The sequence below is a fragment of the Jaculus jaculus genome, chromosome 19 (genome assembly GCF_020740685.1).
Source record: "Jaculus jaculus isolate mJacJac1 chromosome 19, mJacJac1.mat.Y.cur, whole genome shotgun sequence".
NCBI classification, from domain to species: Eukaryota; Metazoa; Chordata; class Mammalia; order Rodentia; family Dipodidae; genus Jaculus; species Jaculus jaculus.
In genome coordinates, this window is record NC_059120.1 from 39,989,746 (window position 1) to 40,006,350 (window position 16,605).

At 48.3% G+C, this 16,605-nt stretch overlaps 1 protein-coding gene and 1 non-coding gene across 2 annotated transcripts; both read right to left on the reverse strand.

Moving 5' to 3' along the window:
- Positions 1–4,185: 4,185 nt before the first annotated feature.
- LOC123456137 lies at positions 4,186–4,309 on the reverse strand. Its single transcript, XR_006634354.1, has one exon. It is a non-coding gene; the product is annotated as a small nucleolar RNA SNORD22 (small nucleolar RNA).
- Positions 4,310–10,074: 5,765 nt separating this feature from the next.
- On the reverse strand, positions 10,075–11,103 carry LOC101601325 (histone H1.8-like). Its single transcript, XM_004658904.2, has one exon. It carries the CDS (start codon positions 11,101–11,103, stop codon positions 10,075–10,077), a length of 1,029 nt encoding a protein of 342 aa, XP_004658961.1.
- Between the last annotated feature and the right edge of the window lie 5,502 nt (positions 11,104–16,605).

A 16,605-nucleotide genomic window follows, 5' to 3' on the forward strand; every position in this document is an offset into this window, starting at 1 on the left:
TATTATAAATTGAGCAGCAATAAACATGGTTGAGCACGTATTTCTAAGGAAATGAGATGAGTCCTTTGGATATATGCCTAGGAGTGCTATAGCTGGGTCATATGGTAGATCAATCTCTAGCTGTTTTAGGAACCTCCACACTGTTTTCCACAATGGCTGGACCAGATTGCATTCCCACCAGCATGTAAGCACTTTTCTTAATGTTCATACACATATATTAATGCTGCTCTCACTTTTGGTTAGAGAAGCTTCTCTTTTCAGATGGTGGTGTCCACTGAGCCAAACACCAAGTGCTGGGATTAAAGGCGTGTGCCACCACGCCCAGCTCCTGTGATGAGTTTTGATGAAGGTGTGTATTAGGTACTTTCTTGTTGCTGTGACCAAATATCAGATGACAAGCAAGTTGAAGGAAGGTTTGGTAAATTACTACACCTCCATGCAGAGTATGCCAAGAGCCCAGGGACTTCTTTCTCTTTCCACTCAACCCTTTCTCCCATGCCAGTCTCTGGGAGCCACTGACCTGGGTTTTGTCCCATATAGTTTTGTTTTTTCCAAAGTGGAATAAATGAAATCACATAATATATAGCCTGTAGGATACCAATTATTTGGTCTTTGTCCTCCGTTCTTGGCACCCTTAAGATTTCGGAGGTGATCCAGGTGTCTTTTGCTTGCTAACGAGATGACTTGTGCATGGGGCCTCTAGACAGCTTCAGGATGGGCTGGTCAGCATTTGGGAGGCAGAGGTAGGAGGATCGCCGTGAATTCAAGACCACCCTGAGACTACAGAGTGAATTCCAGGTCAGCCTGAGCTAGAGGGAGAGCCTACCTCAGAAAACCAAAAAAGGAAAAAAGAAGGAAGAAAGGGAGAGAGAGAGGGAGAAAATGAAAGAAGGAAGAAAGGAAGGAAGGAGGGAAGGAAGGGCGGGTGGTGATTAGACCGTTAGGACCTTGGGCTCCGCTCCTCAGTTCTATGTAGGTCTGAGGTCCAATCACCAAGGCCGGTGACTTCGTCACTTGTGTCTATGTCATGAAATCTTCATAAATCCCGTAAGCAACAGGGCTTAGAGGACATCCAGGTCAGGGAGCACCCCAGGGTCCTGGGCAGGTAGCATTCCAGGAAGTGGAATTCCGTGCCTTTCCTCCTCACCTTGCCCTGATCTCTCTCCTCCATGTAGCTGTTCCCAAGTTATCATATGCTTTGTAATCCCCACTAGATGTGAGCGTTTCCTGGAGTTGGATGAGCTGTTATAGCCTGCTAGGGGAGATCCAGGTCAGCCTGGGCTAGAGGGAGACTCTGCCTCAAAAAAAAAAAGGTATTAAGCCGGCTGTGGTGGTGCGCACCTTTAATCCCAGGACTAGGGAAGCAGAGGTAGGAGGATTGCTGTGAGTTCAAGGCCATCCTGAGGCTACAGAGTGAATTCCAGAAAAGAAAAGGAAGTTCCTGATGAGCACAGGCAGGTGAGTTTCCTGCTTTTCTGATGATAGGAAAGCGAGTGACATGGAATTCAGAGCATAATAGTCTCTAGTTATGATCTGCTGGGGCTGAGGATCCAAGAAGAGCAAAACACAAGTGTCTGTTTTCCACAGCCTTTACTTCTAGTAGGGAACACAGCCTGTGAACAGCAAGTTTAAGAGAACAACAACAAAAAATTCCCAATAGAGCAATGGATAAAGCCAAGTGGAGCAGTGACTCATGCTTGTAATCCCAGCATTTAGGAAGTTGAGACAGGAGGATTGCCTAGAGTTTAAGGTCAGCTTGGGCTACAGAGAGACCATGTCTCAAAGGAAAGAAAAGAATACATAAATAGATACAAGATTAGCCTTCAGCCAGGCATGGTGGTGCATGCCTTTAATGCTACCACTCGGGAGGCAGAGGTAGGAGGATCACCATGAGTTCGAGGCTACCTTGAAACTACGTAGTGAATTCCAGGTCAGCCTGGGCTACAGTGATACCCTACCTCGAAAAACAAAACAAACAAACAAAAAGGAATTGAAACCATGGACTCAAAGAAGGGTAAATTATGAATTATAAGGTTTATTTTAAGGGCGGTTAGAATCCAGAGGGAAGGCTAGCAGGGAGGCCCAAGCTAACAGTTCTCCCCCTTCAAGGGGAGGAGAAAAGCCTCCCTCACATTCCTGGGGAGGAAGCCTCTGGAGGAAGGGCTTACACGTGTGGAAAGCAAAACAGGGAGCCCATGCCAGAAGATCCCCTCACACAGAGGGTCAGAGAGGACTGACAGAGAGTAAGGGACTCAGAACTTTGCCATGTAGCAAAGCAAGAATGCACCCAAAACAGGGCAGACGTGAACACAAAGCAGGAAAACACCCAGGCCCAGAGACAGCCTCCGGCTGGGCATGGTGGCGCATGCCTTTAATCCCACTTGGCAGGTAGAGGTAGGATCACCGTGAGTTCATAAAATGGACAACAGGAACAGAGGAGTGTGCCAAACACTGGCAAGGGGAAACTGGCTATAACACCCATAAACCCACCCCCAACAATACACTGCCTTCAGGAGGTGTTAATTCCCAAATCTCCATCAGCTGAGAACCTAGCGTTCTGAACACCTAAGTTTATGGGGGACACCTGAATCAACCCACCACAGTCTCTGATTGGCATCTCATTGTAGCCCTCTGTTTCCCATGTGACCCAAACACCTCTTCTAATTACCACATTCCTGGACTGATTACTGTCTTTTTTTTTGTTGTTATTTTTATTTATTTATTTGAGAGCGACAGAGAGAGAAAGAGGCAGGGAGAGAGAGGGAGAGAGAATGGGCGCGCCAGGGCCTCCAGCTACTGCAAAAAAATTCCAGATGCATGCGCCCCCTCGTGCATCTGGCTAACGTGGGTCCTGGGGAGTTGAGCCGCGAACCAGGGTCCTTAGGCTTCACAGGCAAGCGCTTAACTGCTAAACCATCTCTCCAGACCTCATGATTACTTTCTGTAGTGGCCCAAGCAGCAAGGTGGACTGTTCTGCAACAAAGGAATTCCAATGACCCCTACCCCACCACAAATATCCCCTAGTCTGCAAGGGAAAGGGCTTCGGGTCAGGACCCTTCTCAGACATTCTCAAATAAAGCCTGCCTCTGCTACTGAGCTGAGTCTTCCCTCTTGTCTCTTCCTGCTTTTTCTTTTCTTTTTTTCTTTCTTTTTGTTTCTGAGGTAGGGTCTTGCTTTACACCACACTGACCTGAAATTCACTATAGTCGCAGGGTGGCCTCGAACTCAGGGAAATCTTCCTACCTCTGCCTCATGAGTGCTAGAATTAAAGGTGTGTGCTGCCACGCCCACCCCACCCCTTTTAAATAAGTATTTTTAAAAAATTTTTTGGTTCATTTTTATTTATTTATTTGAGTGTGACAGAGAGAGAGAGAATGGGCGTGCCAGGGCTTCCAGCCACTGCTAATGAACTCCAGATGCGTGCGCCCCCTTGTGCATCTGGCTAATGTGAGTCCTGGGGAATCCAGCCTCGAACCGGGGTCCTTAAGCTTCACAGGCAAGCACTTAACTGCTAAGCCATCTCTCCAGACCTTAAATAAGTATTTTTATTTATTTATTTGCAAGCACAGAGGGGGAGAGAAGAAATCCAGACAGATAGAATGGGTATGCCAGGGCCTCCAGCTGCTGCAAACAAACTCCAGATGTGTGGACCACTTTGTGCATCTGGCTTTACATGGGTCCTGGGAATCAAACCTTTAATCCCAGCCCTTGAGAGGCAGAGGTAGGAGGATACCTGTGAGTTCAAGGCCACCCTGTGACTACATAGTGAATCCCAGGTCAGCCTGGGCTAGAGTGAAACCCTACCTTGAAAAAACAAAAATATAAAAAATAAATAAAAGAAAGAATGAAAGGATTGTATGTTTTGAGGCACAGTGTTATCTATCCGGCTGGCTGACCTCCTAGCTTGGGCCTCTGGAGTGCTAGCATTATAGGCGTGAGCCACCACACCCAGCTCTTTTTAAAATTTTTCAAGGTCAGTTAGCGTTATTAGGAAAATGAAGGTTACTATATGCTGTCTTGAACAGCGAGATTGTAGAAAAAAGGAGCAGAAAATTTCCAACTTGATTTCCCTAAGGAGTTACAGTCTCTTCACATGGACCTAGTTCTTTCCTCAGGTCTGGAAAAAAAATAAGCATCCCTGGATGTTTGAACAATTCTTCTCATTGCCATGGATAAAAACAGATGACCCCTCTCACAGCTATTTTTGGAACAAATTTTCCTCTTGTCCCGCAACCAGCTTGAATGAGTTCACCCTATAGGGCTCTGGCTGGGACAGGAAGTAAAACCCATGAATGCCTCTTCACTGGGACACAGGGTGAATCTTTTACTTGCTGACTTCTTTTCCTAATGTACTTTTCTATCTTAACAATGAGAAGCAGGGGTCTGGGGAGATGGCTTAGCACTTCAAGGTGCTTGCTTGGAAAGCCTGCCAGCCTGAGTTCAATTCTAGTACCCACACGTAGCGGTTTAAATGTGTGACCCCATAGACTCAGGCTTGAATCTTGAGTCTCCAGTGGGCAGAACCCTACCGGGGAAGAGGTATGTCCCTGGGGGCAGATCTTGCAGTCCAGCCCTAAGGTGTGTGGAGAGCACTTTGGAGCTCTGGCTGTTCATGCTTGCTGCTGTTTGTATTTACTGGCTGTTTAGTGATGTCTCTCTTCCTGGATCTGTGGAAGGGAGCCAGCTTCTGCCATGATGGAACTTCCCCTGGATCCTGTCAGCCTGAAATAAAGCTTCTCCTTCCATACGCTGCTTCTGGTTGGATGTTGGCCCAGCAACACGAAGCTGGCTACAACACTACATGAAACCAGATACGCAAAGTGGCATGTGCATTCTGCAATTTGTTTTCAATGGCAAGAGGCCCTGCCCCATACTTTTTTTTCTCTCTCTTTCTCTGCTCACAAATACATAAAAGCAGTTTGAAAAAATGAGAAGCAAGATTGGTGTGGTGTTTTGAAATATAGATTTCATGGCTCCCATAGCCTCAGGGACTTTTGAGTAAGATTGAACTTGCAACTTGAGTCTCCAGCAGGCACAGACTTGCTGGACAGGAAGTGTCTCTGGGAGGGGAGCTTGTAGTCCAGCCCTGTAGAAATCAGTCTGAGGTCTGGCTATTGGTGTTGTCTCTCTGCTGTGGATCTATGGAAGTGAGCCACCTCTCCCACCATGATAAAGGTTCTCCTGAATTTTGAAAGCCTGAAATAAACAGCCAATTCCCCGTGACCCAGACCCTCTACCTTTTCCCACCACTATATAAATGCTTATAAGCCCATTCTCCCAACAAATAAATGAGCTGCCCTCTGACACAGTCTCCCAGGTGTTTCTTCCCATTGCACTCATGGCCACTGAAGACCCTGCTCCGCAGTTGCCTGGACACCTCTGGGAGACCAGTGCGCAAAGGCCCTGGGGCGGCCAGGAACCACAAACATGTATGGCTCATCACAGGGAAGAGTAATGCAAGTTTGAAGTTGAAGGTCCAGAGACTGGTTTTAGGTTACCGAAACTGTGATTGTTAAGTTGATTACCACCATTAAGAGTGGACCAAGGGCTGGAGAGATGGCTTAGCGGTTAAGCGCTTGCCTGTGAAGCCTAAGGACCCCGGTTCAAGGCTCGGTTCCCCAGGTCCCACGTTAGCCAGATGCACAAGGGGGCGAACGCGTCTGGAGTTCATTTGCAGAGGCTGGAAGCCCTGGCGCGCCCATTCTCTCTCTCTCCCTCTATCTGTCTTTCCCTCTGTGTCTGTCGCTCTCAAATAAATAAATAAATAATTTTAAAAAAATTTTAAAAAAGAGTGGACCAACTTCTTCACATTGGGATGATAGGAAAGATGCTGAGGGTGAAATCCACCCGTGGAAGGCTCAAAAGAGTAAGAACATAAATTCTTTTGCAATTGTCAGCTGGACATAAACCCTTTCCTTCCATGAATTGATTCTGACCATGAATTGATTGTTTCATCCCAGCAGTGAGAAAGTAACTGCTATATTGGAGCTACAGGCACGTAGCTCTTGTTTTTTTTTTATGTGGGTTCTGGGGATTGAGCTCAGGTCCTCATGTTTAGGGAGTGTTGTAGTAGTTACCTTCTTGTTGCTGAGATCAAGCACCAGACCAAAACCAGCTGATTGGAAGAAAATTTTTCTTTTCACTTACAGTTGAGGGGACGCTCCATGATGGTAGGGGACAGCATGGCTGAACATCAACTCCTTGCCACAGCAGGTGGTAGATAGCAGCAGGAGAGCGAGCCACCTAACGCTGGCACACTAGGGACTAATTAACCTCAAGGTCTACTGCCAGCAACACATTTCCTTTAGCAAGGCTCCACCTCCCAAGTTGCCATTGGCAGAGGAGCGAGCATTCAGAACCCATGAGTTTATGGGGGACATCTGAGCCAAACCACCACAGGCAGCAAGCACTTTGAACCACTGAGCCATCTCCCCAGCTCAAACCCAATAAATTCTAAGTGCTGTCCATCTTGGAAAACACTAATAATAAGTTCAATCCAGGAAGGCTCAGGCCTTGGTCTGGGTCTGTGAATGGAGACTCCTCCAAGCCCTCCACCCACACGCCACCCTACCCTTCCTCCTGGATATGTCTCATCACTTACTAATGCCTACAGGTACCCTCTTCTCTGTCCTGTCCAGCCCATCCTAGCTTTCTGCTTTACTTCTGCCTCCCGTCAAACCCTTATACTGCCTTCACCAGGCTCCTAAAATAGCCATATAGAACCTTCCAACCTCGCTGCCCACTCATCACTTACAATCTTTTCCCAACATTTCCAGTCATGGGACAATTTTGTTGGAGTCATCTTCAAGTTCCTGCACAAAGAACTCAACCAAGAACATCTTGTGGGAGGAAACTGTTCATTTTGGCTTGCAGACTCAAGGGGAAGCTCCATGATGGCAGGGAAAACGACAACATGAGCAGAGGGGGACATCACCTCCTGGCCAACATCAGATGGACAACAGCAGCGGGAGAGTGTGCCAAACACCGGCAAGGGGAAACTGGCTACAACACCCATCAGCCTGTCCCCAACAATACACTGCCTCCAGGAGGATCCAATTCCCAAATTGCCACCAGCTGGGGACAAAGCAGTCCGAACACATGAGTTTATGGGGGACACCTGAATCAAGCCACCACCATCAAAACCATCAAAAGGTTAAAAGCATGACCCATGATTACACAGTGAGCATACTATAAAGAGGTCTTAACTCATGAATAAGGAAAGCAGCAGCATATTTGCAAAGGAAACTCAGGAGACTACTTAGTCAATGAAAAACAATGCAAACATGATACTGTGAAACCAACTTTTGCTATTTCACCTATCTGCATTCCTGGCCAAAGGGAGTGACTCTTCTGGTCCTCTGCAGGTCCTCTCTGCCCAGGCCTCCTGTGGAAGGCAATTTCCCCACTGACTCAGCCCCAGGACTTTCCCATTCCTACTCCCCCCCCACCCAGCTCCACACAGCCCAAACCCCAAGGTCCTTTAAGCTTCCAAAGCCTTTTGTTGGGGGCCATCTTTGACAGTAGGGGATGACCCCAGTGATAATGTTTGTGTGGATCCACTTGAGCCTTGATGGGTGAGTCTTCCCTAGGGAAGAGGGCAGAGACTTCATGCTTCTACCGCTGCAGTAGGGATTGAAGTTCAGCTTCCATGCTTGGCTTGTTTCATTGGGTGCCCCAACTCTTCTTTTCATTGGACAAGAGATCATGTGTATCTCTGTGTGAATGGACATTCCCTGAAAAAGCCACAGCCAATGTTGAAGGTTTGCAGGCTGACCGGAAGTCCCGTGAGTATGGGGAGCTGGAATGTTGTAGGTCCAGAGCTGCAATTCTCTTGAGCTGTCTTTAGTCCCTCCATAGCCCACAACTGTTTATGACCTACCTCTGTATCTGACCGAACAGCCGCTAAACTATCGGCTAAAGCCTTTCTTTCTTTCTTTTTCTTTTTTTTTTTTTTAGAGGCATGTGCCACCATGCCCAGCACATTTATTTATTTATTTGCAAGTAGAGAGAGAGAGAGAATGGATGTGCCAGGACATAGAGCCACTGAAAATGAATTCCAGATGCATGTACCACCCTGTGCATCTGACTTCATGTGGACACTGGGGAAGTGAACCTGGGTCGGCAGGGTTTGCAGGCAGGCTCCTTAACCACTGATCTCTCTCTAGCCCTAGAACCTTTTTTTTTTCCTGAGGTAGGGTCTCACTCTAGCTCAGGCTGACCTTGGAATTCACTATGTAGTCTCAGGGCAGCCTCGAACTCATGGCAATCCTCCTACTTCTGCCTCCCTAGTGCTGGGATTAAAGGCATGCGCCATCACGCCCAGCTCCTAAAACCTTTATGAATGCATCAATTTTAGCAGATCATTAGTGTCTACTAAACCAAAAGCTAGCAGTGTCATCAGATAGCATTGAAACCTAGAGCAGATTCCCCTGCCTGGCCATATAACCTGCCCAAATCCTGTCCGCACCAGTGCACTTGGTAAATGCCTTGATCTCTGACTGTCCTTGCTTCTGTGACTATAAAAGTGCACGTGACTGCTTCTATAGTGGAACATGCCATTCAGGGCAATGCAGAGCTCTGTTGCGTTCCCTGGCCATGGTCATTCCTATTCACATCAGAATAAATGATCGCATATTTTTTATGAGAGAGGGAGAGAGAAAATTGGTGTGCCAGGGCCTCTAGCCACTGCAATCGAACTCCAGACACATGCACCACCTTGTGCACATACCTGTCCTTGTGCACATGTGTGACCTTGGGAGTCTGGTTTACGTGGATTCTGGGAGAGTCAATCCTGGGTCCTTAGGCTTCACAGGTAAGTGCCTTAACTGCTAAGACAGCTCTCCAGTCCTGATCTCTTATTTTATTCTTTTTTCTCAATTTTTATTAACATTTTCCATGATTATAAAAAATATCCCATGGTAATACCCTCCCTCCCCCCCCCAGCTTTCCCCTTTGAAATTCCATTCTCCATCATATCCCCTCCCCATCTCAATCTTTCTACTTACATATATACAATACCAACCTATTAAGTACCCTCCTCCCTTCCTTTCTCTTCCCTTTTTATCTCCTTTTTAACTTACTGGCCTCTGCTACTGAGTTTTTTCCTTCTCATGCAGAAGCACAATCATCTGTAGCTAGGATCCACATATAAGGGAGAACATGTGGCGCTTGGCTTTCTGGGCCTGGGTGACCTCACTTAGTATAATCCTTTCCAGATCCATTCATTTTTATGCAAATTTCATAACTTCTTTCTTCTTTACCGCTGAGTAGAACTCCATTGTATAAATGTGCCACATCTTCATTATCCACTCATCAGTTGAGGGACATCTAGGTTGGTTCCATTCCCCAGCTATTATAAATTGAGCAGCAATAAACATGGTTGAGCACGTACTTCTAAGGAAATGAGATGAGTCCTTAGGATATATGCCTAGGAGTGCTATAGCTGGGTCATATGGTAGATCAATCTTCAGCTATTTTAGGAACCTCCACACTGATTTCCACAATGGCAGGACCAGATTGCATTCCCACCAACAGTGTAGAAGGGTTCCACTTTTTCTACATCCCCACCAACATTTATGATCATTTGTTTTCATGATGGTGGCCAATCTGACAGGAGTGAGATGGAATCTCAATGTAGTTTTAATCTGCATTTCCCTGATGACTAGTGTCATAGAACATTTTTTAAGATGCTTATATGCCATTCATATTTCTTCCTTTGAGAACTCTCTATTTAGCTCCATAGCCCATTTTTTGATTGGCTTGTTTGATTCCTTATGAGTTAACTTTTTAAGTTCTTTGTATATCCTAGATATTAATCCTCTATCAGATATATAGCTGGCGAAGATTTTTTCCCATTCTGTAGGTTGCCTCTTTGCTTTATTCACGTGCGCCACCATGCCTGGCTATTTCATATTATTCTTGATGAATCTGCTTCTTTGTACAAATCTTTTTTTTTTTTTTTGTGAGCAAACAGAGAAGTTTTTATTGATAAATAAGTTACAATTAAATGAATAGGGTGATAGCTTGTTGGAGGAATAAAAGTCGAAATTGCCAACTCCCCTCCCCCGGCCCACCCTAGCCCCAGCTCTCAGCCTTTGCCTTCTTGCTAAGAGCCTTAGACGACGAGGCCTTGGCAAGCAGCCCAGGCCTTCTGGGGCTCTTGGGGACCTCTGTCTTCCTGGTTGTGTGTGGGGGCTGCGGCTTGGGGCCCCCAGCCTGGGGAGTCGCTTTGGTCTTGGGCCCCACCTCAGCCTTGCGACTTGTTGTCCCCTTTGGTGCTCTAGCTGCCATCTTCTTTTTGGCCGGAATAGCAACAGTGTTGTGGACCTTACTGGCTGAAGGCTTGGATCTCTCGCCATCAGCTCTGGTTTTCCTGGGATCTTCGGTGGCGCCTTGTCTGCGTCCACTGCCTTTGACCTTTGTCTTCCCGCTGAACCCATTGGCACTGGGAGGGACCCTGATGGCCTGGCTTGATTTTGGAGCGGCCTTCTTTGCCTCTCCCAGTTTTGTCCCCACGTTGCTGGCATGGTTGGCTCTCTTGGAGCCCTTCTCCTGGGCACTTCCTAAGCAGGGACGAGCCTTGCTGGCCACTCCTGGTTTCGTGATGGCTTTCTCCATCTTGGCCATGTTGGCAGAGTTTCGCTTTGGTTGCTGAGGTTTCTTGGGGCCCACCTGCTTGGCACCAGTGGCTCTCCCGGGAGCTGTGAGGGTGCCCATCCTCTTGGTCAAGCTCTTTCTCTTGTTCTTAGGAACCAATCTGAAGCTGCCCGTGGCGCCCCTCGCTTTGGAGTTGGCCGGCCTGGTCAGGAGACCTCGGCACATGCCAGTGTCCAGGGCCTGCTTTAGCAGGTACTTAAAGCGGGCGGCATCCACTGTCGGGTATTTCTGCAGGATGTAGACCTTGATGGCCACCACCGATGTGCCCTGGCGCTGTTCCTTAGCCTGCAGAGCCTCCAGAACCATACGCAGCATCGAGGGGTTGCGGCGTCCTGCGACGACCTCGCTCTGGCTGGGACCTGGCTTGTGAGAGTCAGGGAATTCAGGTGATTCCAATGTAGCGGTGGGGGAGGAGGAGGAGACACCGGAGCCGCTTCTGGAAGCCATCGCACAGGAGCTAGCTGCAGGCACCTGTGCTCTCTACAGATCTTGATTGATAAGCTTTCTGGCTTATTTCAGTGGCTCCCTCCCCCCACCCCAGTGTTAGGCCCTCAGGCCATTACACAGTTAAGTGCACGCTATCCCCTGAGCTATAGCACCCCAGTGGCCATTTTTGGACTCGTATCTTCTCGTGGCTACAGTACAGTGATTATTCAGACAACGAACCTTGACATAAACATCTAGCTCCTTGACATTAAAAGGCCAAAGAAAGTTTTCACCTTCTTCAAGTCTCTGTTTCTACCCTGTACAATGGGATGATAACAGAACTCCCTCCTAGAGTGCCTGAGTTCTCCAAGCCCACATCTCTTGGAATTAAGGCCCTGGGCACACAGCTAATATGACTGTGAAAGAAAACCATGATGGAATTCACCTGCCTGAGATAACTGGTGTGGTGGTTTGAATGTGACTGTATGCCCACCATAGCCTCAGGGATGCTTTTTTGTTTGTTTGTTTTTTAAGATTTTACTTTTATTTAAAAAATTTTTTTGTTTATTTTTATTTATTTATTTGAAAGTGACAGACAGAGAGAGAAAGAGGCAGAGAAAGAGAGAGAGAATGAGCATGCCAGGGCTACCAACCACTATAAACAAATTCCAGACTCATGCACCCCCTAGTGCATCTCGCTAACTTGAGTCCTGGGGAATCGAGCCTCGAACCAGGGTCCTTAGGCTTCACAGGCAAGTGCTTAGGCCACCTCTCCAGCCCTATTTTTATTTTTTTATTAGAGAGAGAGTGAGAATTGGCATGCCAGGGCCCCTAGCCACTGCAAACTCCAGACGCATGTGCCACCATGTGCATCTGGCTAACGTGGGACTTGGAGAATCGAACCAGGGTCCTTAGGCTTCACAGGCATGTGCCTTAACCACTAAGCCATCTTTCCAGCCCTTGTTTTGTTTCTTTTGTTGTTGTTTTGTTTTGTTTTTCGAGGTAGGGTCTCACTGTAGCCCAGGCTGACCTGGAATTCACTATGGAGTCTCAGGGTGGCCTTGAACTCATGACGATCCTCCTATCTCGGCCTCCCAAGTGCTGGGATTAAAGGTATGCGTCACCATGCCCGACCTCTCAGTGGTTTTTGATTCATGTTAAGCTTTCTACTTAAGTCCCCAGTAGCCTACTGGAGGTGTCCCTGGGGGTGGATCTTTTAGTGCAGCCAGTTTGAGCTGTGGCTGTTGGTGATGTCTCTCCATTTCCTCGTGTCTTCTGCACTTTCTCACTTGAGTGTTTTAAAGTTTTCATTGGAGAGATCTCTCTGCTATGGATCCATGGAAGTGGGCCAGCTCCTTCCACCATGATGCTGCTCCCCTGGATCCCATAGCCTGAAATAAACCCTTCCTCCTCTAAGCTGCTCCTGGCGGGTGTTTATCCCAGCAATGAGAAACTAACTGGTGACAGGGAAACTAGTCAACAAGGAAACAGGAAGACTGTTCTCCCAGGGAATGCAAGCTCCATAAGAATCTGAGAATGCTGTCTCTGGCAGACAGCCAAGGACAAAGCACTCAAATATTTGTTGAATGCGTAAGACAATGAATGGATAACTGGAGACTGTTTCAGAGGTGGACCTGGGTTGGGAGGCAGGCCCACCTAGCGGCCCTGCTCAAGGACCTCAGATGTTCTGGGACTGAGGCTGGTGTCCAGGAGCAGTGGAAGCATCAAGCTTCTTTGATTTACTGTCCTCACTACACAGCAGCTCCTGCCTGCTCCACCAGCAGCAGAGAATGTTCCAGCCCAGGCAGCTGATGGGCTCCCTGCAAGTCCCCACTCAGTAACCTGGTGTACAGCCTCAGGGGAGGCCACAGCATGCCTATTGGGTTCTCAGGCTCCACTCAGCCCTGAGATACTGAGGACATCGAGAGGACACTGAACCCCACATTACCCCTCATTTCTCAAGTTTGCGATCACCACTGAAGTGTTTCTACAAACATGCCAATCTGGATGGGCAATTCCTGGTTCCACCATGAGAGCTGGCATGGTGCCCAGTTAGCCTGGCTGTTCCAGGCAACCTCCCTGCTTTTTTGTGCATCTCATCTGGGTTAACCTGGCCTGGGGATGATTCCTGAGAAAATGAGCTGCTTAGGAAGCGCCAGGCACCTTGGACCCCTGCCTCGGGGCCTCTGAGCTGCCCTCCCCACCTGGCTCCAGCATCGCTCGTCCTCAGAGGCAGTGAGGAGATGGAGTGGGCTCTGCGGGCAGGATGGGCTGGGCTTAGCAAGGCTCTGTCACTGACCAGTGGCTTTGGACCTGTTTCTTCTATAAACTGAGGGTAGTGAGAGTTGAATGAGTCATCAGGACACTGGAGCTACTAGAGGTACTTGGAGGGACAGTGATTTGAGTGAGGGGTTGGGTGTGGGGAAGGGGAGGAGACAGGAGGCAGGGCCAAGGTCCTCCAGAGGGTCCGCTGCTCTGTCTGAGCAGGGAAAGAATGCCTGAGGCTCCTGCTGCCCTGCTGAGGCCCAGGCTGCACCAATGTGGCTGTCATCTGGAGCGCAGATGTGGTCTCACTGCTGTTCCCCAGGGGTGGTGACTGGACTCCAAACCTGCAAAAAAGACTGCACATCCACATTGCCCTGCTTGCCAGAGGAACCAGGCAAAGCAACAGGAAGACAGCCCTGTCCCTCGTGCCCCTTCCAGATGTCACATGAGGGCCTCAGTGCTGATTCCATCTGTACCATTACTCCAGAGGGAGATGCACTTTCTAGCTTCCTTTCTGCAAGGGACAAGAAGTAGGTGTGGTTGGGCTGGCGAGATGGTTCAGTGGTTAAGCTCTTGCCTGTGAAGCCTAAGGACCCGGGTTTGAGGCTTGATTCCCCAGGACCCACGTTAGCCAGATGCACAAGGGGCGCACACATCTGGAGTTCATTTGCAGTGGCTGGAGGCCCTGGGCGCCCATTCTCTCTCTCTTTCTCTCTCTCTCTCTCTCTCCCTCTTTCTCTCTCTGTCGCTCTCAAATTAAATAAAGAAGAAGTAGGCATGGTTGAGTCAAGGGTGTTATGCCTAAAGGGTGCCCTAAGGAGCTCCTGGCATCCAACTGAAGCGGGAGGGAGCAGCTCTCTTCTGCTGAACCGGATTCTTACTTAGAGAAAGATTGTCTCCAAGTAAGGCTCAGAGAGTGAGGGGCTATTGGCAACGAGCTTTATTGTACAGGAGCCAGAATCCTAGTACAGACAGAAGTAACCAGGCAGGCTTAATCACAGGCAAGGACAGCACCCAACTGGGAATATTAGTGGGGGGGAGCCCCCAAAAGTGGGAATCTCAAATGAGGGCTGGATTGGGGAGGGTTTAAGTATGTTAGGAGGTATCCTAAACTAATTGTCTATTGAAAGGTTAGTAATCACTGGGAGGTCTTTCTTATTTTATTTATTTTTATATTTTTGCAAGTGTGTGTATGCCTGTTCATATATATGTGGGTGCAGGACTATACGTGGGTGCATATTGTGGATGTGTGTGGAGCCCAGAGATTAACATCAGGGGTCTTTGTCATTCACTTATCACCTTGTTTTCGAGATAGGGTCTTGCTCTAGCCCAGGCTGACGTGGAATTCACTATGTAGTCTCAGGGTGGCCTTGAACTGACTACAATCCTCCTACCCCTGTCTCCCAAGTGCTGGGATTAAAGGCGTTTGCCACCACACCCAGCAACCAGGGAATCTTTTGTGCTGAGCAGGGAACACGGAACAGGGCGCGCTGATGGCAGAGGTAGAGGCTGACCACAGTGTCCCTGGGTGAACACTCCTGATGCCCAGCCTGTCCCCAGTCATCCATGCAGTTTCTCAGTCTCCAAGTCAGCCGTACAGCTTTTAAGTTTCTTAACTATACGGTTTCCAAAAGTGGAGGATTTCCCTGTCATTTTACCACTGTCATATTAGCCCAACTTCTACTGGGGATGGGACCTGTGAGATGCCACAGCCAGATCATACTGACAGTGACCATGTGGCCGTGCCATGCTTGGCAAACGGGTTCATCTGCTCAGTCTTAAAGCCGGCCATCTAGAGGCTGAACAGATGGCCTAGTGGTTAGACACCTTTTCTGCTTTTAGAGCAAGAGGGAAGTGGGAGTCACCCCTTTTTCTATCTTAGGTTAGAAGGTGGTCATCCACCAAGGGCCCTTTTCCGTTACCTATCTGCGTAGCCAAGGAAACTCACTAGCTCCTGTCGCATTTCAATCCTCACCCACCCACCAGAGGCCACTCGAACCACTGTTGGGGACATGGGGCGAAGAGTATTTCTAACTGCTCGGTGCTTCAAGGGGTGATGTTGGGCCAGAAGCAGCAGGGTTCTTCTGCAGGGAGGGCCATCTAAGAGCCTATGGTAGCACACTCTGTTTTGGGGGTCCGCTTATGGGTGCTGGAGTGTCTCCTTGTACCTTTGGCATTTGGGTGCTGTGCCTGAGACACATATAAGGAAGTATTAGTAACACCCTAGTAAAAGACTGGTGTTCACAGGATGGTCTGTGGCCATGTTAGAAGTGGCAGGTGATCAGCCTCTCTAGGGTTCCCATCAGTACACGCTTCTAGGCCTTAGGGGGTGGCCAAGGGGATCCAGGTAGATGGAGTCAGACCATCTGAGTGTGAGCTAAAGCCTAGTAGTGTCTTTGGAGGTGTCTTGGAGGTAAAGTGCACCATCTGAAATGAGATACAGGAAGACGCAGTAGAAAACTCCAGGCTCAAGAGGCACCTGGTCTGTCCCAGTGGGGGTGTGAGCATCTCCCAGACCAGGGAGGGTCCAGAGGAGGACGTGCTGCGAGTGAGCAGTCGGCACCCAGCACCGTCCGGCCGTGTGAGTCTCAGAGCGAGGGCTCCAAGTGTTGGACTCTGTGTCCATCCACGGCCTGGCCGGCTTCTGCTCCAGTCTCCTTCTAGACCAGGATTCTCTCCCGTCTCTGGTCTGAAGAAGCCCCGTCCCCCCGACCTATTGATGTTTCAAGATGGGTTCAAGCCTCTGGTGGAATTTCTGTCTTTTGTATCCCAGATGTTTTGGAGATTTCTACTCTTTACAGAAAGCTAGCCATTTGATTTAATTTTTTAAAAATTAAATCATTTTTATTTTTTAAAAAAATCAGGGCTGGAGAGATGGCTTACGGTTAAGCACTTGCCTGTGAAGCCTAAGGACACCGGTTCGAGGCTCGGTTCCCCAGGTCCCACGTTAGCCAGATGCACAAGGGGGCGCAGGTGTCTGGAGTTTGTTTGCAGAGGCTGGAGGCCCTGGCGCGCCCATTCTCTCTCTCCCTCTATCTGTCTTTCTCTCTGTGTCTGTCGCTCTCAAATAAATAAATAAATAAATTTTTAAAAAATCATAAATGGGGCTTTACAATCCAAAGATGAAACATTTACTCATCATTTTAAAATTTGGCAAGCAATTCCAGACCATATTTTATACTTTCTAAACCCAATTTTCTTGGATATTTTTTCAGATGGAGACCCAGTATTTAAATTACTATATCTTAAATGTACATA